The 21,627-nt window shown below is 41.7% G+C and overlaps 1 protein-coding gene across 1 annotated transcript in view; it reads left to right on the top strand.

Annotated features, from left to right (window-relative positions):
• The first annotated feature begins 1,256 nt into the window (after positions 1-1,256).
• Positions 1,257-21,627, top strand: part of slc3a1 (solute carrier family 3 member 1) — a 28,687-nt gene continuing 8,316 nt past the window's right edge. Inside the window, exons 1-5 of the mRNA XM_060925616.1 lie at positions 1,257-1,641; positions 8,323-8,502; positions 8,627-8,769; positions 18,516-18,641; positions 19,360-19,479. Of these exons, the coding sequence (XP_060781599.1) occupies positions 1,257-1,641; positions 8,323-8,502; positions 8,627-8,769; positions 18,516-18,641; positions 19,360-19,479 (954 nt within the window). The remainder of the gene's footprint in view (positions 1,642-8,322; positions 8,503-8,626; positions 8,770-18,515; positions 18,642-19,359; positions 19,480-21,627) is intronic.

Raw genomic sequence — 21,627 nt, 5'->3', positions numbered from 1 at the left:
TAACCGCATGTCTTTGGACTGTAGGGGAAACCGGAGCACCCGGAGGAAACCCATGCAGATACGGAGAGAACATGCAAACTCCACACAGAAAGGCCCTCACTGGCTACTGGGCTCAAACCCAGAACCTTCTTGCTGTGAGGCGACCGTGCTAACCACTACACCACCGTGCCGCCCAGGAGACTAGCCTTAGTGTTACTTGGTATCAGATCTAAAAGAAAATCAGTGGTATCGCCTATCTGTAATAGTATTAAAAACAAGAGTCATCAGGAGATGACGGGCCCCGGGCCCCACATGAAACCCCACTCCAAATTCTCCTAAAGCCTAGGTCACAACTGGACATATGATTTTTTTGGCCGTGCGATTTTTGGCGTTTCCCAAATTGCTGCATTTTTTTTGTTCGTGGAGAAAGACGCACGTTGGCCGTAAGTTTGTCTTGCAACCTGAAAAAAACGTAAGCGCCCGTAGAGTTTGATTGACATGACAAAGAACCTCTGTGGCCAGTCTACGGCTTGAAAATCAGCACGTCACATGCGCGCCTCCGTGCGTTTCTTGTGTTTTTTGCACGTAGACCGGCCGTAGGAGCACGTACGGCCGGTTGTGACTGAGGCTTAAGTTGAATTGCCATGGAAATACGGAAAAAAAAAATCACAGAAATCCCAAAATGTCAAAAGGGCGGCACAGTGGTGTAGTGGTTAGCACGGTCGCTTCACAGCAAGAAGATTCCGGGTTCGAACCCAGTGGCCGGCGAGGGCCTTTCTGTGTGGAGTTTGCATGTTCTCCCCGTGTCTGCGTGGGTTTCCTCCGGGTGCTCCGGTTTCCCCCACAGTCCAAAGACATGCAGGTTAGGTTAATGTGGGGCAGCCTTGGGCTGAAGTGCCCTTGAGCGAGGTACCTGACCCCTGATTGCTCCCCGGGCGCTCTGGTGTGGCTGCCCACTGCTCTGAGTGTGTGTGTTCACTGCTTCAGATGGGTTAAATGCAGAGGGTGAATTTCACTTTGTTTGAAGTGTGCATGTGACAAATAAAGGCTTCTTCTTCTTAAAGGCACAACTCTTCTAGTCACTTAACATAACTGTCAGGTTTTTGAGTTGTGCTCTAGAAACTAAAATGTTTGCAGACAGAGCGGAAGAAGAAGAGGTAAAGCAACTGTGTGTAGGTGTGACAGAGAGAGAGAGAGAGACTGCACTGTGTGAGAGTATAAAAGAGCTCGTCTTAATGCGCACTCTCATTTGATGGCTCTGAGGCTCCTGCGCAAAAATGAGCTTAACCCGCCAGAACAAAACCTGCTCTGTGGAGTTAAAGGAATGCGCCGAGAACTCTGCTTTTCAGGGTGGTGATGAAGAAGAAACCCCCCCGAGTGGCGGTCAGGAGCCGCGGGTGTCGGTGAGCGCAGAGATCGAACCGTACGCCGGGATGCCCAAAGAGGTGCTGCTCTTATACTCCAGCCAGGCTCGGTACCGGGTACCCAGAGAGATCCTCTTCTGGCTGACGGTGCTGTGCGTACTGGCGCTCACAGCGCTTCCCATCACACTCACAGCCCTCTCTCCAGCCTGCCTCAGCTGGTGGCAGACCAGCCCGGTGTATCAGATCTATCCCCGCTCCTTCCGAGACTCCGACGGAGATGGGGTCGGAGACCTCAGAGGTAAAGATCTGCTCTTCAAAATACTGCTTTTTAAATATGAGATTTTATTCATGCTGTCAACAAAAGCCCTGACATTATCACAGGTTTAGCTTTTCAGCTGTTGGTCAAAAGTCGAGCCCAGGGACTAAATCAAGTTTTCCTGTGACTTGTATTGGCATAGGGGAGGTTATATCATCTAACTTTACAAGAAATATAATCACCCACACACTAGGTTATGACATCTTTATTACTGATTTTTGCACTGCTCTTTTTCAATTTGTCATTCATTTCAGTTTCTGTCTTTATTATTATTATTATTATTATCTCAATCTCATCTCATTCTCATTATCTCTAGCCGCTTTATCCTGTTCTACAGGGTCGCAGACAAGCTGGAGCCTATCCCAGCTGACTACGGGCGAAAGGTGGGGTACACCCTGGACAAGTCGCCAGGTCATCACAGGGCTGACACATAGACACAGACAACCATTCACACCTACGGTCAATTTAGAGTCACCAGTTAACCTAACCTGCATGTCTTTGGACTGTGGGGGAAACCGGAGCACCCGGAGGAAACCCACGCGGACACGGGGAGAACATGCAAACTCCGCACAGAAAGGCCCTCGCCGGCCTCGGGGCTCGAACCCGGACCTTCTTGCTGTGAGGCGACAGCGCTAACCACCACACCACCGTGCCGCCCCTTAAATATGTATGAAAAAGATAATAAAAACATACTTGACAAATTAACAACTATTTGGTAACAAAAAGAAAAAGAGGAGACAATATTTGTTATTTGATATAAAGGTACAGTAATATATCATTCAATAACATACGGTATATATATATGAGAGAGAGAAAGAGAGAGAGGTATACTTGTCATAATGATTATAATAATAATTCATGCATGGTATTAAATAATATTTAAAGTTAAAACTTAGATTAGATGAGATTTTGCTTTTTCATTGCACATGCCACAGGTACAAGGCAACGAAATGCAGATTGCAGATCTAACCAGAAGTGCATAGCAGGAAATAACATAAGTGTAATATACATTAGATAGATTAGATTAGATAAAACTTTACTGATCCCTTTGGGAGGGTTCCCTCAGGGAAATTAAGATTCCAGCAGCATCATTACAGACAAACAGAGAAAAGAAATAGAGAAGAACTTCTAGATAAATTAAAATAAATTAAGTATTTACATATACAAATATAAAAAGAATAAGATATGGGGAAGAGAGGAAGGGGGGAGAGAGGAGGGGAAAAAAAGGGAAAATATTTAATTTATATTTACATAAATATAAATAGGGGCGAGGGCGGCACAGTGGTGTAGTGGTTAGCGCTGTCGCCTCACAGCAAGAAGGTCCTGGGTTCGAGCCCCATGGCCGGCGAGGGCCTTTCTGTGTGGAGTTTGCATGTTCTCCCCGTGTCCGCGTGGGTTTCCTCCGGGTGCTCCGGTTTCCCCCACAGTCCAAAGACATGCAGGTTAGGTTAACTGGTGACTCTAAATTGACCGTAGGTGTGAATGTGAGTATGAGTGGTTGTCTGTGTCTATGTGTCAGCCCTGTGATGACCTGGAATGGTATAATGATATAGATACAGTATGTTCAAAATGTGCAATATGAATGAACTGTAGTGCAATGGTATGATACATAGATATTTGCAGTATATACAAAACACGATATGAATAAACAGTAGTGCAAATAGTGATAGTGCAATGAAGTCAATTCAGTTTGGTGGGGGAGGGAGTTCAGCAGAGAGACAGCTGAAGGAAAAAATCTGTTCCTGAACCTGGTGGTTTTGGTCCAAAGGCTCCTGTAGCGCCTTCCAGAGGGCAGGAGAGTGAACAGTTTGTGTGCTGGATGGCAGGAGTCTTTGATGTTTATGGCTCTCCTGGATCATCGCTTCCTGTAGACATCCTTAATAGGAGGAAGCGAGGCTCCCGTGACACACTGGGCGATCTTCACCACCCTCTGCAGTGCCTTCCGGTCCGAGACAGAGCAGTTCCCATACCACACTGTAATACAGTTGGTTACGATGCTCTCGATGGTAGAAGTTCACCAGGATGTCTGAAGACATCATCTCATCTCATATCTCATCTCTCATCTCATCTCATCTCATCTCATTATCTCTAGCCACTTTATCCTGTTCTACAGGGTCGCAGGCAAGCTGGAGCCTATCCCAGCTGACTACGGGCGAAAGGCGGGGTACACCCTGGACAAGTCGCCAGGTCATCACAGGGCTGACACATAGACACAGACAACCATTCACACTCACATTCACACCTACGGTCAATTTAGAGTCACCAGTTAACCTAACCTGCATGTCTTTGGACTGTGGGGGAAACCGGAGCACCCGGAGGAAACCCACACGGACACGGGGAGAACATGCAAACTCCGCACAGAAAGGCCCTCGCCGGCCACGGGGCTCAAACCCGGACCTTCTTGCTGTGAGGCGACAGCGCTAACCACTACACCACCCCCTTCCTCGTGTTCCCCCCTCCATCTTCAGACACCGCAAGTCAAGTTCCGATCTGTTAAAATCAGTTGTTTTCTATTAACCTCTTACTTTTTTGAGGGTGAAAATACCTGGGGCTATACTCAAAATACCCAGGGCAATAGCCCCAAGTGATGGAGCCTAACGACACCACTGGTTGAGGCTTTACCTCAGTGCCTGAACTGGTCCCAGTACCCTAATTTAGCAGTTGCATGACATGAGCATCACATGTGTCTTGGATATATTTATATAAATACCTTGGTAATATTTCCCCACTTTAAATGTATTTCTGAATGCATTTCATTACATTCATATCCATAGTTTGTACATAAATTAATATTTGGTTAATGTATATAGAAAATATTACAGGGTTGCATGAAGAAATGAAGTTTATCTTCGAGTGGTGAATGTATATATTTACAAGTGATCGAAATGAAAGAGTGAAATATTTTTCAACACGAGAAGACAAACTTCATATCTTCGCACCATTCATTATTCATAGCCACTTATCCTGTGCAGGGTTGCGGACAAGCTGGAGCCTATCCCAGCTGACTATGGGCGAGAGGTGGGGTCCACCCTGGACAATTCACCAGATCTAGAGACAAGCAACTATTCACACCTATGGTCAATTTAGAGCCACCAATTAGCCTAACCTGCATGTCTTTGGACTGTGGGGGGGAAACCGGAGCACCCAAAGGAAACCCACGCAGAGAACATGCAAACTCCACACAGAAAGGCCCTCGCCGACAGCTGGGTTCGAACCCAGAACCGTTTTGCTGTGAGGCGACAGTGCTAACCATTACACCACTGTGCCACACAGTGTAGCAAATCAACATAAATTGAGTATAATTGAAAATATTTAAATGTCTTCCTTTGTCTTCTGGTAAATCAACATTTTCCCATTGGAATAATGGTATATACAGTGCTGAGCGTAAATGAGTACACCCCCTTTGAAAAGTAACGTTTTAAACAATAGCTCAATGAACACAAACAATTTCCAAAAGGTTGACAAAAGTTTAATATAACATCTGTTTAACTTATAACGTGAAAGTAAGGTTAATAATATAACTTGGATTACACATTTTTTCAGTTTTACTCAAATTAGGGTGGTGCAAAAATGAGTACACCCCACAACAAAAACTACTACATCTAGTACTTTGTATGGCCTCCATGATTTTTAATGACCGCACCAAGTCTTCTAGGCATGGAATGAACAAGTTGGTGACATTTTGCAACATCAATCTTTTTCCATTCTTCAACAATGACCTCTTTTAGGGACTGGATGCTGGATGGAGAGTGATACAGTCACATACAGAGAGTGCATTGGGGGGGAAAACCCAATCAGCATCTTGTTTAATACAAGGAAACATTGTTATTATGAGAAGAACATCTCATTAATGCAACAAAGAATCTGGTTAGTGCAAGAAAAGTGTTGTTACCATAAGAAAATATAGTTATTAAAAAACAAAATAGAAAAAGTATCCTTTTTTTCATTTTTCAACAGTCATGTGAAGTGAATACACTTTGTGAAACGTTCCTATATTCTGTATGCTAAGTGGTGAAATACAAATAATAAAATAAAAATGTCTGACTTTGCTTTAGAGAATCTATAACCTCAAATCAGAAAAAGTTGGGATCGTATGGAAAATGCGAAATAAAAAAAGAAATAATTGATTTCTAAACTTACTTTGACTTGTATTCATGGCAGACAGTACGAACCCAAGATATTTCATGTTTTGTCTGGTCAACTTCATTTCCTTTGTTAATATACATCCATTCCTGTGTTTCAGGCCTGCAGCACATTCCAAAAAAAGTTGGAACGGGGGCAATTTAGTGCTAGTAATGAGGAAAAACAAATAATAATGTGATTTGAAGCAGGTGATGTCAACAGGTGATTGTAATCATGATTTGGTACAAAATCAGTATTCAGGAAAGGAGTAAAGGTGGGCCGAGAAAAGTATTGAAATGTTTAACATCAATGTTCCTCAGAGAAAGCTACAAAGGTGCATAATATCATTAAACAATTTAAGGAATGTGGAGGAATTTCAGTGCATAAAGGGCAAGGGCACAAGCCTAAGCTGAACACTCATGATCGTGAACACACTGATCCCTCAGATGGTGCTGCATCAAGAACCGTCATTCATCTCTAGCTGATAAAACCACATGGTCACATTACTTTGGCAACCTGTCAAGCACCACAATACAGAGTTACATCCACAAAAGCCAGTTAAAACTTTACTGTACAAAAACAAAGCATTATGTTAACTGTGTCCAGAAGTGCTGTCGACTTCTCTGGACTTGGAGGCATCTGGGACTATGACACACTGGAAACATGTATTGTGGTCAAACAAATCAGTATTCTCGTTCTTTTTTTTTTTTAAATAAGAAATGGAGACTGTGCTCTGGACCAAAGACAAAAAGGACCATCCAGATTGTTACCAGCAGCCAGTCCAAAAGCCAGGGTCTTTCATGTTATAGGGTTGTGTCAGTCAGTGCGTTTAAATGCACATCCAAATCGAGCTACTGTCAGTAATCGAGCCAAGGGTCCCAGCAGGGGTGCCAGACAAATCCAATCCTACATGCACACAAGGAAATCGAGCAATTGTGTGAGGTACATTGTGCACCCGAGCCACAGGTGGCGCTACACGCCCCATCGTGTTGGTACACTTCCGGTTGTCGTGACGTTTTCCAGCCCAAAACATGTTCAAATCCGCTAAAATGCACTTAAAACCGCCCAATCTGGCAACACTGGCAGTTCCGTGTTCACAAGTTCCGTGCTCAAGCTGTTAGGCTTGCTCTAACAGACTGTATGGCTACAAACTGTCCTGCGCAGACCACTGTTTTGTAAGACAACTTATTTTGCACAATTGTATATTTTTCTAAAGTCCATTTTTTGCTTACAAAAAATTTTTTTTTTTTTTGCTTACAATTTAACTTGTCTTAATAAACACACAAAAAGTTCAACTGTTTTGTTTTTATTGACATTCTTCAGATGTTGGAGATATATATATATATATATATATATATACACACACACACACAATGACTTGTTTATGTACACAATTCACAGCTATGCAACAGCTGTACAGATGTATTTGGTGATACAGTAAGTGAGCTAAATTTTAACAGTGCAAACAATGCCACAAAAAGAAAAGATTCATGCCGTTGTCATGATTCGTTGTCATGCCGACCGAGGCTGTTGTGTTTCCCGCTTGTGGTCTCGTCACTCGTCACTTCCGGAAGGGGCAGTGCTGAAGTAAGTAGCTCGACTCCGTAGCTCGATAGGGTTTACATGCACTAAGTAGCTCGGCTACAATCGCATAATCTAGGTCGTGTAGCTCGATTACGAGAAATCAAGTTCGGTTCGATTTCAGCTAAGCTAAGGTGTTTCCATGGCATTTAGAACTTCGATTTCAGTCGAGCAACGGCAGAAATTCGATTTTCTCTATGTGCATGTAAACGCACTGAGTGCCTTTATTTTACTCTGGAGGAACACAGTTTCAGCAGAGGTGGTGTTGGGGGAAAGGGGAAGACTTGTCTGTTTTTACTGCTATTGCAATTCTCCATGCATGTGACAGAGGAATCAAACTTACAAACTGCTCCTTGAATGATACCAAGGGTGACTGTAATATACAGACCTATATCTTCACCAAGCAGACGAAACTTGCAAGTAACTTTGAGCGCACACTCTCATTAAAGGCAGGGCTATTTCTGTTTAAAAAAGCTCTGCAAACTAATTTGTAAATATACATTACATGGTCTTCCCAGTTTCTCCCTGATTTAAACTACTAGTTGAAGTCAACCTTTCCTAATGTGGTCTACATCACAGCACTGAACTTGTATGTTTTCAGACTTAATGCATGACTTTTTGGACAGCTTAAACTGTTCTTGTGTGTTCCATAACAAGTGCATGTGATGATTTATATTTGAAGGCCATTTCTTTTACCACCTCTTATCAGTTGTTTTTCCACTAGCTAGAAGCTTCACTACTATGATTATTGTTATGTAATGGCCAAAAATGACACAGACCTATCACATAAATTGCACTAAATGGACTCCATTGTCTTTATGAACAAGGAGACAATAAAGATAAGCTTGGACAAATATAATCATGCCACTTCAATATGTAAAAAAAAAAATAAAATAAACCCTCACTGTGTACATGCTAAACAGTTATCTGTAACCTTTTCTAACATATGATTGTATGCAGGCATCAAAGAAAAACTGAGCCATTTCCAGTACCTAAACGTCAAAGCAATCTGGATCAGCCCGTTCTATAAGTCTCCCATGAAGGATTTTGGCTATGATGTGGAAGACTTCAGGGATATCGATCCTCTGTTTGGAACCATGGCAGACTTTGATGAACTGCTGTCCAGTATGCATAGCATGGGTGAGCATAAATGTAACCAAAACCCTTTGCATCAACTAAAACAGGCTTCATTGCAAATATTGTGGTAGTAATTTGACAGTGTGGTGGCCTGTTGGAATGTAATGAAACTGTGTGACTGCCACAGGTCTGAAATTGATAATGGACTACATTCCCAACCACACTAGTGATAAGCACATCTGGTTCCAGCTGAGCCGTAACCGCACTGAATATTATTCCGACTTCTATGTCTGGGTGAACTGCACTGAGGACAAACCACCGAACAACTGGGTATGATGATAATCAACACTGCAAATAAGCACATAGATTGGTTTCACTATTATTATTTTCATTCATCCATCTTTAGTGGATGCTTTATACTGATCCCAGAACACTGAGCACAGTTGGGACCCTAGTCTATCTCAGTGCTCATAATAAATAAATAAATAAATAATATATATCAGGGCTTTACATTAGCACCCGCCCACCCGCCAAATGCAGGTAAAATTCAGTTTTGGCGGGCAATTACTTTAGTCTCACTAGCCACTTTGGCGGGTAATAATTTTAGTCCCACTAGCCACTTTGGCGGGTAATGACTTTAGTCTCACTAGCCACTTTGGCGGGTAAGAGTAACTGTAGTCTCACTCGCCACTTTGGCGGGTAATGACTTTAGTCCCACTAGCCACTTTGGCGGGTAATAGTAACTGTAGTCTCACTTGCCACTTTGGCGGGTAATGACTTTAGTCTCACTAGCCACTTTGGCGGGTAATGACTTTAGTCTCACTAGCCACTTTGGCGGGTAATGACTTTAGTCCCACTAGCCACTTTGGCGGGTAATGACTTTAGTCTCACTAGCCACTTTGGCGGGTAATGACTTTAGTCTCACTAGCCACTTTGGCGGGTAATGACTTTAGTCCCACTAGCCACTTTGGCGGGTAATGACTTTAGTCCCACTAGCCACTTTGGCGGGTAATGACTTTAGTCTCACTAGCCACTTTGGCGGGTAATGACTTTAGTCTCACTAGCCACTTTGGGGGGCAATGACTTTAGTCTCACTAGCCACTTTGGCGGGTGGTTTATTCTGTGGTATGACAATATATTTTAATTGTAGTTTTCTCTGAAGGCATCTGACATATTAAATGCATTGCAATGTAATATTATGTGCCTGCAACTCCCATGAGCACCTGCATAAACATTCTGCCAACATGTTAGAATTGTTTAGAATGTTTGTTAACGGCTCAGATAAAATCACTGATACGGTAACCTGTGGTTAATGAACGAAGCAACAAAGTTGCTGACGACTGACAAGCACACTATGTGGCGGCATATAGCTGGAGTTTCAAACCCTGCTGCTCAGGGGAAAAGGGGCAGAGAGGCGCAGGGCCGGAGCAGCATTTTAAAATCACCGAGGTCCGTGATGTGCAAAGTGCGCGCCAAAACATTTCCGCCATATTTAAATGAGAGGGGTGAATTACACGTCACACAAGAGATCTATTCCTGAAATTACTTTTAATGGTGTTTGAACTGAATATCATCAGTTTTGAAAAATAAATCATGTGTGTGGCAAGAGTAAGAATAATTTAAGCTTGTTTAATGGTTTGATCTGGCCCAAGCAATGAGGACAAAAGATACCCTAACCATGAAGCCTGTGGAACTGAGATACATTAACAATCTGGCATCCGTTACACCTACACACAAAAAAAGATTCTGGGAAAAAAATCAGTATACATCACCATGTTTTAGGCAAAGTTATTCAAGGCAAACATAAGTTGAAACTTTCCACTCTATTGCTTTGGCTTACCGAATTATTTATTTTTAAAATCACAAACAAGGCAGGCTACAACTGTGCTGCTGCACATGTAGTACGGAGTAAACCTGAAGAGTAAACCCGATCTGCTCAGAGAGTCATATGAGCTCCTCTTTAGCCTCTTTCAAGATATTGACTATAGGGTTTTGATGGCGCATCCTATATGTAAAGCCATTAGAGGCAAAACATGGCCACGTTCACATTACACCACAGGTTCCTGAATGTGGTCCTGGAATGCACCATTTCCCCCTGGTTCAGCTATAATCAGCTAATTAACTAATTATACAACAGTTCAGTAATATACAGACTTACAAATTTGATTGGCTGAGCAGCGTTCCATTAGTGCCTATGTTTAGTATAACCGAACCCCTTTTCGACCCACAGAGAACAGATTCTGTTCTTGTTCAAAGAACAGAATCTGAATGGAATTGGTTCAAGAACCTGTTCCCTGTTGGTCGAAAAGGCGTACCTACTCATTCGTAAGGTTTTTTTTTTGTAGGCTGTAGCCACGATGTCATCATGTTGTCAGAATCAGTGTAACGCATCTCTCATAACCCGGGACGGAACAGTACCATCGTGTGTGTGTGTGTGTGTGTGTATTATTTAACAGCTGGGGGGGTCCATATCGTGAAATACCGTGACCAAGGTCTTGAAAATACTGACTGAGGCCTCTGGGCCGAGGTCACGGTATTTCACGATACGGACCGACCTTAAGCTGGGAAATAATATATTTTTTTCATCTCATCTCATTATCTCTAGCCACTTTATCCTGTTCTACAGGGTCGCAGGCAAGCTGGAGCCTATCCCAGCTGACTATGAAGTTCGAAAATGTAAATTTAACAGCTTCATGAAAGTGCGCTGATGGTTACCATGGAAACCCCATGTCTCCGGCACTGCGTTCCTCCCCCGAGTCGCGCATGCGATTGTTCTCTTTTGTGTTCTTGGTCTCAGCCACACGCACCCACCAAACAGAGACAGAATCAATGTTTAACATCATTAACAATGCACTTTTTACGGAGACGTTTTAATGTTATTCTTTATTTTTTTATCCAGTTGAATATTTAGCATACAAATGTATTTTCAGCTCTTAAAAATGACCGAGGTCTGGACCGCGGGGGCCTCAGAGCTGGCTGTGGCCATGGAGATGAACAAGACGCTAATAGGAAGATAAGACAGTTCAATGACAAATGGAAGTTCGGGTGAGATTGGCTAGTTCATAGCAAAACTGAAAATACCATGTACTGCGAAGACTGTAGAAAGTCTGGCAAAGACAGGCACCAGTAATTTTAAACTCGAAACTATAAAGGACCACAAAAAGTCAAATGCACACATCGGTACTATAACATCAAAACAGGCGAAGACGGCTGGTCACTACAGGACAGCATTGCTTTCAGTCCCTGGCTGTCATGAAGTCGGCTGAGCTGGAGAGGATGGAGCTGCTGGTTAGAAACGTTCATGCGATTGGAAAGAAGTTGATCCCGCCCCAGCTATCAACTTATGGCCTGCTGGAAGCCTCAGGACACGAAGACCATTTTTCATGGACCATTCAGACTCATCTGATGATGAATGTAATGAGGACATTTAATGTCTCTCTCTACACATGTTCACACACACACACACACACACACACACACACACACACACTATTAATAGATAATGCATAATAATACTTGATAATACACACAATACTTGCATATCAAAACATCAAATGTTTTTCAGTGATAAATGTTTTGAATTGGACTTTTAATATTAGAATCAGTTAAGTTGTACTGAATGTTATTTTTCATATTATACGATATTTCATATTGTAAGGGAATTGAATTTGAGTTCAATAAACAGAATACTCTGTTTATATTTTTGTCTGAGTTGGTTGCATGTTTTCATACAGGGAGCTCCCTTAACAGCACTGAATACTTGAGTGCTACTGTAGAGATACATTATATGCTGCCATTCATAATTAAATCTAGATCTTCCGAACTTTAACGTAACATGGTGAAGAAAAAACTGCGATTTCCTGGCAACAAAATTGTGGCTAGTGAAAAGGTGAAAAGGCTGAATGGCTAGTGACTCGAGAAAACCACTAGCCACAGTGGCCGGTGAGCAAAAAAGTTAATGTAAAGCCCTGAGATATATATATATATATACACACACACACACACACACACACACACACTTATGTGCAAAATAATAGCAGTGTGTTGAAAACAACTAAGAAAAAGCTCAATCCTCATAATAGCATTTATTTCCATATACGCAAAGGCACTGGGAGCACTTCATATTCAATTCCAAATGAAAACATTAACAAAATATCAATTTTAAACTGAAAATGAAGAAAAAAGAATAATAGGCTGTTAAAAAAATAGCAGTGTCTGCATTTTCATTTACAAACTCGAATATTTACAGTATAAACTGAAATTTGTTTACAGATTTAGCTTTTCTGTTAATCACTGAACTAATATTTAGTTGTATAACCTTTATTTCTGATAACTGCTTTTCATCTGTGTGGCATGGAGTCAACTAACATCTGACACCTGTGAAGAGATATCCGAGCCCAAGCTGACTGGACCACATTCCACAGTTCTTCTGCATTCTTGGATTTTGCATCAAAAACAGCATTTTTGATGTCACTCCACAAATTCTCAATCGGATTGAGGTCTGGAGATCGGGCTGGCCACTTCATAACATCAGTCTTGGTCTGGAACCAGGATGTTGCCCGCTTGCTGGTGTGTTTGGGGTCGTTGTTCTGCTGAAACACCCATTTCAAGGGCATTTCTTAATCAGCATAAATGACCACTTCTAGTATTCTGATATATTCAAACTGGTCCATGGTGCCTGGTATGCGATAAATGGGCCCGACTCCAAAGCATGAGAAACATCCCCAAACCATTATGCTTGCACCTCCATGTTTTACAGTCTTCACAGTGTACTGTGGCTTGAATTCAGTGTTTATGGGTCGTCTCACAAACTGTCTGTGGCCTTTAGACCCACTAAGAACAATCTTGCTCTCATCTGTCCATAGAATGTTGCGCCACTTCACTTGAGGCCAGTCAGTGTGTTCTTTGGCAAACTAACCTTTTCAACACGTCTTTTTTCAGCAATGGTACTTTGAGGGTTTCTTGCAAATAGTTTGGCTTCACATAGTCATCTTCTGATTGTTGCAGTACTCACAGGTAACTGAAGATCTTCTTTGATTTCCCTGGAGCTGATCATTGGATGCTTCTTTGCCATTCTTGTTATTCTATGATCTATGCGGATGGTAGTATTTCTTTTCCTGCCACGTGTTTTGGGTTTTGTTTGCCATTTTAAAGCATTTGAGATCATTTTAGCTGAGCAGCCAATTATTTTCTGCACTTCTTTATACAGTTAGGTCCATATATATTTGGACACTGACACAATTTTAGTTTTTTTACCTGTTTACTGAAACATATTCAAGTTATAGTTATATAATGGGCATGGACATAAAGTCCAGACTTTCAGCTTTCATTTGAGGGTATCCACATTAAAATTGGATGAAGGGTTTAGGAGTTTCAGCTCCTTAACATGTGCCACCCTGTTTTTCAAGGGACCAAAAGTAATTGGACAATTGACTCAAAGGCTATTTCATGGGCAGGTGTGGGCAATTCCTTCGTTATGTCATTCTCAATTAAGCAGATAAAAGGCCTGGAGTTGATTTGAGGTGTGGTGCTTGCATTTGGAAGATTTTGCTGTGAAGAAAACATGCAGTCAAAGGAGCTCTCCATGCAGGTGAAACAAGCCATCCTTAAGCTGCGAAAACAAAAAAAAACATCCGAGAAATTGCTACAATATTAGGAGTGGCAAAATCTACAGTTTGGTACATCCTGAGAAAGAAAGCAAGCACTGGTGAACTCATCAATGCAAAAAGACCTGGATGCCCACAGAAGACAACAGTAGTGGATGATCGCAGAATAATTTCCATGGTGAAGAGAAACCCCTTCACAACAGCCAACCAAGTGAACAACACTCTCCAGGAGGTAGGCCTATCAATATCCAAATCTACCATAAAGAGAAGACTGCATGAAAGTAAATACAGAGGGTTCACTGCACAGTGCAAGCCACTCATAAGCCTCAAGAATAAAAAGGCTAGATTGGACTTTGCTAAAAAAAAAAGCATCTAAAAAAGCCAGCACAGTTCTGGAAGAACATTCTTTGGACAGATGAAACCAAGATCAACCTCGACCAGAATGATGGAAAGAAAAAAGTATAGCGAAGGTGTGGTACAGCTCATGATCCAAAGCATACCACATCATCTGTAAAACACGGTGGAGACAGTGTGATGGCTTGGGCATGCATGGCTGCCAGTGGCACTGGGTCACTAGTGTTTATTGATGATGTGACACAGGGCAGAAGCAGCTGGATGAATTCTGAGGTATCCAGAGACATACTGTGTGCTCAAATCCAGCCAAACTGATTGGTCAGCGTTTCATAATACAGATGGACAATGACCCAAAACATAAAGCCAAAGCAACCCAGGAGTTTATAAAAGCAAAGAAGTGGAATATTCTTGAATGGCCAAGTCAGTCACCTGATCTCAACCCAATTGAGCATGCATTTCACTTGTTAAAGACTAAACTTCAGACAGAAAGGCCCACAAACAAACAGCAACTGAAAACCGCTGCAGTAAAGGCCTGGCGGAGCATTAAAAAGGAGGAAACACAGTGTCTGGTGATGTCCATGAGTTCAAGACTTCAGGCAGTCATTGCCAACAAAGGGTTTTCAACCAAGTATTAGAAATGAACATTTTATTTACAATTATTTAATTTGTCCAATTACTGTTGAGCCCCTGAAATGAAGGGATTGTGTTTAAAAAATGCTTTAGTTCCTCACATTTTTATGCAATCATTTTGTTCAACCCACTGAATTAAAGCTGAAAGTCTGAACTTCAACTGCATCTGAATTGTTTTGTTCAAAATTCATTGTGGTAATGTACAGAACCAAAATTAGAAAAATGTTGTCTCTGTTCAAATATTTATGGACCTAACTGTATGTTTTCCTCTCTCCAATCAACTTCTTGATCAAAGTTCTTTCTCCTTCGGTACAATGTCTGGAACGACCCATTTTACTCACTGAGCAAGGGCTAAAACCAGCAGGTACAACATTTGCTGCCTTCCTTCTTTAAATAAGGGCCATAATTGACACCTGTTTCTTCACAGAATGAATGACCTCACTAATTGAACTCCACGCTGCTATTAATTTGAACACGCCCCTTTCATTAAATGAGTCAATTACACCCAATTAGCAGAGTGCATGTCATGACTGTTGATTCTGTTGGTTGCCCATGACTCGACTACACCTATTTTTTCCCATGTTGTATTATCTTTTCTGCTAAAATCAGTAATTAAACACATTAGTGATGGGGGGGATGCAAAAGTAGGGAATGAAAAACAAAACGTTCACACAAAACGTTATTTTATTGATATTACAAACATATTAATAATTAACGTATTAATCCCTCAAATGTCCAAACTGTTTGCCCCCAGCATTCACACACTCCACTAGTCGAGTGTGGACACCCATGCACACTCTGGCACAAAGGTCTTTATCAGCATCAATTTCCTGGCAAGCCTTCCGTATGAACTGAATCATGGCATCAACAGAATGTAGCTTGCGTGTGAAAACCCTATCTTTTACACATCCCCAGAAAAAGAAGTCCATAGGGGTGAGATCTGGTGAACGTGGTGTCCAGTCAACGGCTCCCCGACATCCAATCCACCTGTTGGGAAATTCTTTGTCAAGTAGCGCATGCACATTGAGTGCGAAGTGTGGTGGCACCCCATCAATTTCATGACAGCAACGCATCTCAAAACAGTTGGGACAGGGGCAATAAGAGGCTGGAAAAGTTAAAGGTACAAAAAAGAAACAGCTGGAGGACCAAATTGCAACTCATTAGGTCAATTGGCAATAGGTCATTAACATGACTGGGTATAAAAAGAGCATCTTGGAGTGGCAGCGGCTCTCAGAAGTAAAGATGGGAAGAGGATCACCAATCCTCCTAATTCTGCGCCGACAAATAGTGGAGCAATATCAGAAAGGAGTTCGACAGTGTAAAATTGCAAAGAGTTTGAACATATCATCATCTACAGTGCATAATATCATCAAAAGATTCAGAGAGTCTGGAAGAATCTCTGTGTGTAAGGGTCAAGGCCGGAAAACCATACTGGGTGCCCGTGATCTTCGGGCCCTTAGACGGCACTGCATCACATACAGGCATGCTTTTGTATTGGAAATCACAAAATGGGCTCAGGAATATTTCCAGAGAACATTATCTGTGAACACAATTCACCGTGCCATCCGCCGTTGCCAGCTAAAACTCTATAGTTCAAAGAAGAAGCCGTATCTAAACATGATCCAGAAGCGCAGACGTCTTCTCTGGGCCAAGGCTCATTTAAAATGGACTGTGGCAAAGTGGAAAACTGTTCTGTGGTCAGACGAATCAAAATTTGAAGTTCTTTATGGAAATCGGGGACGCTGTGTCATTCAGACTAAAGAGGAGAAGGACGACCCAAGTTGTTATCAGCGCTCAGTTCAGAAGCCTGCGTCTCTGATGGTATGGGGTTGCATTAGTGCATGTGGCATGGGCAGCTTAAACATCTGGAAAGACACCATCAATGCTGAAAGGTATATCCAGGTTCTAGAGATGCTCCCATCCAGACGACGTCTCTTTCAGGGAAGACCTTGCATTTTCCAAAATGACAATGCCAAACCACATACTGCATCAATTACAGCATCATGGCTGCGTAGAAGAAGGGTCCGGGTACCGAACTGGCCAGCCTGCAGTCCAGATCTTTCACCCATAGAAAACATTTGGCGCATCATAAAACGGAAGATACGACAAAAAAGACCTAAGACAGTTGAGCAACTAGAATCCTACATTAGACAAGAATGGGTTAACATTCCTATCCCTAAACTTGAGCAACTTGTCTCCTCAGTCCCCAGACGTTTACAGACTGTTGTAAAGAGAAAAGGGGATGTCTCACAGTGGTAAACATGGCCTTGTCCCAACTTTTTTGAGATGTGTTGTTGTCATGAAATTTAAAATCACCTAATTTTTCTCTTTAAATGATACATTTTCTCAGTTTACACATTTGATATGTCATCTATGTTCTATTCTGAATAAAATATGGAATTTTGAAACTTCCACATCATTGCATTCCGTTTTTATTTACAATTTGTACTTTGTCCCAACTTTTTTGGAATTGGGGTTGTGTATGTGTATATATATATATATATATATATATGTGTGTGTGTGTGTGTGTATATATGTGTGTGTATATATATATATATTAGGGCTGGGAATATTAACGCGTTAATCGCGATTAGATTAATGTAAATTGTGATCGCGAATATTTTTTTTAATCGCGATCAGAGTTTACCAGCATTTTCCGCACTTCTACCATCCACATGCAGCTCCTCTGGTTGTATTAATTAAACTCATTTTCGGTTAAACGTGCTATTTCGAGTTTGCTAGTCTTTTGTTCCTTCTACGCATCCGTAGGCAGCTCGAGCGGAAGCGTGTGGTTTCCATTGAGTCGTTGGCATTGGCATGGAAGGACACGCTGTTGTCTTCAGTTTAGTCCTCTTTTGTGATGGATAAGCAACGGTTTTCTGGACCTCTGAATGGTTTGTTTGAATTTAAAAAAACATCCAGACGGACAAGTCGACAAGACGAGAGTAAAATGCACCCTGTGTCAAGCAGTAGCCAGTCATTCATTCTTAATACTTGTTTTCCTTTCTCTACACTCTTTTTGAAATAAAAAAGGCCAAAAGATAAATTCTGCTTTTGTCTCTGTCTTCATTTTATTCCAATTTAAGACACAATGGTCAGAAATACTTTGCATTGTGGGTTTAACTTTAGATTCGAACGGTCTTACTGCAAAATATCAATTTTACACATGCAAAGTAAATCAAGATTAATCGCGATTAACTATGAAATTTCTGAGATTAGTTGCGATCAAGAAAATTAATCTTTTGACAGCCCTAATATATATATATATATATATATATATACACACATTCATACACACACACGTGTGTGTGTGTGTGTGTGTGTGTATGTATATATATATATATATATATATATATATATATATATATATATATATATATATATATACACACACACACATACACATATATATGTGTGTGTGTATATATATATATATATATATATATATATATATATATATATATATATATATATATATATCCTCAGGTGAGTGTGTTTGGGAACTCCAGCTGGACGTATGACCCAGTTCGTGGGCAGTGCTACCTTCATCAGTTCCTCAAAGAGCAGCCTGATCTCAACTTTCGTAACCCTGATGTCATAAAGGAGATGACGGTAATCATACACACAGCACAACCTACACTAACATTGTAGTGTTAACATGTCACTAATATTAGCGTACTCTGTGCATGTTGGTGTACTGTGATGCTGAGATCAGTAGTGGATGCTGTATACGTATATGTGAAGTCATTACTGAAGATAGCATCATGATGTTCTGATGCTGAGAAAGACAAGGTGAAAGAGAGCTTAGCAGTGGGATGCAGTGCCTGAATGAATGAGTAGGTGTGTTGTGTAATACCCTTCAGGCTTCCATCATCTCTGGTGGTTTTCAAATCACAGTAGCTTCTTTATCTTTTGGCTCACAGGCACACAGTGCCTCACCTGGGCGTCAGGCCCAGCACATGAGCTTAACATCACCACATGCCTCTCAACTCTCAAAACTAACAAACACAAGGATGGTCAAGTATACAAGCAGCTGTGTGTTTGACCCTATCTGTGTTTCAAACTGATAGCTCCGTGTGTTCCACGGTGGTGATGCGGATTATGCTTCTCTTTCTCATGCAAGCGAACATGCTTTTCTTCTGTCAAAATCTTTGAGGAAGTATGTGTTTTTAGCACATTTTCATTATTTATGATTGAATGATTTAACAAACTTTTGTGAAATAGTGTCTTGTATGGATCCTTACCAATATAAGTTGAACATATTACCAACTTACTTGCATTTTCCTCAAAACTACTGTGTACTTTATTTGTCCCTGTTTCTCCTTAACAGGACATAATCCATTTCTGGTTAAATAAGGGGGTGGATGGGTTCCGCATGGATGCTGTCAAGCACATACTCGAAGCTACGCATTTGAGGAATGAACCCCAAGTTGATCCAAATCAACCTCCTGTGAGTCATTGTACAATTTTAACTACAACCCAGTTATTATCGTCATCCAGTTTAATACCAGGTGGCCACTTCTCTGGAAAATGCTATTCATAGTTACAGCCTATAGCTATAGACAAACATTGTATCTCTCATTTTAGCTCTCTAATGCGAGAGCTCACTTGTGCCCGACTCCCCAATCTTTCCTTATTAAAATAATTTCTGGATTGACAAGTTAATGAGAGAGAAATATTCTTGGTGTGTGTTAAAGAAAAATAGTATTGTATGCAACTTTGTTCTCAGTACAGCCAGGAGCTTACTGGTGCATACTTCCCTGGATTTTACCAGGCAGTCATTCCAATTATCCTAATAGTACACAGTAACAAAGAAGCTGGAAATCTGAGCAGTGCACACAGGCAGCTCTTTAATGGCAACCACGACGTCAGAGAGAGTTATTTCTCTAAGCACTCAAGAGGAGTATATAAAGGAACCGTGTGTTCTTATACTTTTATCTACATTTCCATTTATGGCATTTGGCAGATGGTTTTATCCAGAGTGACGTACAGGGATGCTTGACTGATATTTGAAAAACCTGTCTTTATGGTAGTGCTGATGAGCCTGAGTGTAAAGATACTAACACACAAATGTCGCTTTTCCACCACCAACGCGGCTGAGTTGGGCTGAGCCGTGCCGTGCTGAGTTGGGCTGAGTCGAGCTGAGCGGGGCTGTTGGAGTTGCATTTCGACTACAACCGCGCTGAACCGTGCTGGCTAGAAGTGGGTGGACACATTGGGTGGAGTTAGCGAAAGTGGGTGGACGTCAGGTGATGTCGTTAGGCGGCGCAAACAGTGACATCAGTGACCTTTTAAGCGGTAGTCTCACGACCCGGAGAGTAAACAATAAACATGGAGGACATGGTGTCGTTAGTGTTGCTGGTCTTGGTGCTGTGGCTTGTTGTCACCGACAACGCCAACAGATACTGGCAAGAGCGTATAGATGAGGCGAGGCGCATAAGGCTTCATAATTCTCGTAATTCGTAATTCTCCTTCTTCCGGGTTTACGGTGTTTACAGATCCCAGCGTGCTCGCAGGGCGTGTGTGGGCGTGTGAGGACACTCCTCCTCACCAATCAGTGCACAGGGGAGTGTCTGCTCACGCCCCCAGCCCCACTCAGCTCGGTTTGGCTCGCTTCAGCCCCACTCCAAAACCGTGCGAGTTTTGGGGGCTGAGCAGGGCTGAAGCGAGCTGAGTCGTGCTGTTCTTAGATAGTCGAAACGCGAGCCGTGTCGGGCTGAAGTGAGCTGAAGTGAGCTGAAAAAGGGTAGTGGAAAAGGGCCATAAATTACTGCCAGATTCTGTGCTGATAGATAAGTCAAGAAGTAATCTGTTGTTTTATGTTAAGGCAAAACTCTACAGGTGAATTTGATCTTTTTTTTTTAAAGCAATAGATATCAAAATTAATGCTCACCACTTGATTGCTAATCAAGTTTCATAAGTGTTTCTTGTATTGTATTTTGTATTAATTTTCAAAAACTTTAACATACATTTATTTATGCAAATGAGGCTCTGTTTTATTACATGTGGGTAGATTTACATACTTAATAAAACCAAAAACCTTTGGCTCATGTTAGAATTGGCATGTTTAATTCACTATCAAGAGAAAGACTTTACAGAAGAGTTTGTTGAATTTAATTCAGAAACCATGTGTTAGTATAAAAATACTTTGTTTTTCAGTATTGAATTAAATTGTATGAATAGGTTTAGGAATAAACATGTGAATTTTCATGACTGCAGATCACCCAGAAATTGAGAAGTGTGGTTCTGAATATGCCCTGCGATGATCTGGTGACTTGTCCAGGGTGTACCCCGCCTCTCGCCCATAGTCAGCTGGGATAGGCTCCAGCTTGCTCGCGACCCTGTACAAGATAAGCGGTTATGGACTCTGTCTGTCCCTCTGAGTTACATGTCAATCCTGAGATTGAGATGCTGCTCCTCGGACCTGCCTGATCCATCCTGGTGCCCTGTGTCTGGTTGGAGTCTCATCACATCGCTCCTGTGGAGGACGGCCCCATACGGACAGTTGAAAGTCACACTTGGAAGATGCTCTGGACACTTACAGTAATGCTTTTATGGCTGAGGAATACAGCTGACTTGCTAACTTTAGGACTGCAGT

This window comes from Neoarius graeffei, chromosome 7 (assembly GCF_027579695.1).
Source record: "Neoarius graeffei isolate fNeoGra1 chromosome 7, fNeoGra1.pri, whole genome shotgun sequence".
In the NCBI taxonomy this organism is placed as follows: domain Eukaryota; kingdom Metazoa; phylum Chordata; class Actinopteri; order Siluriformes; family Ariidae; genus Neoarius; species Neoarius graeffei.
Note: the sequence above shows the minus strand (reverse complement) of the source record. Positions and strands in the feature narration are given on the sequence as shown.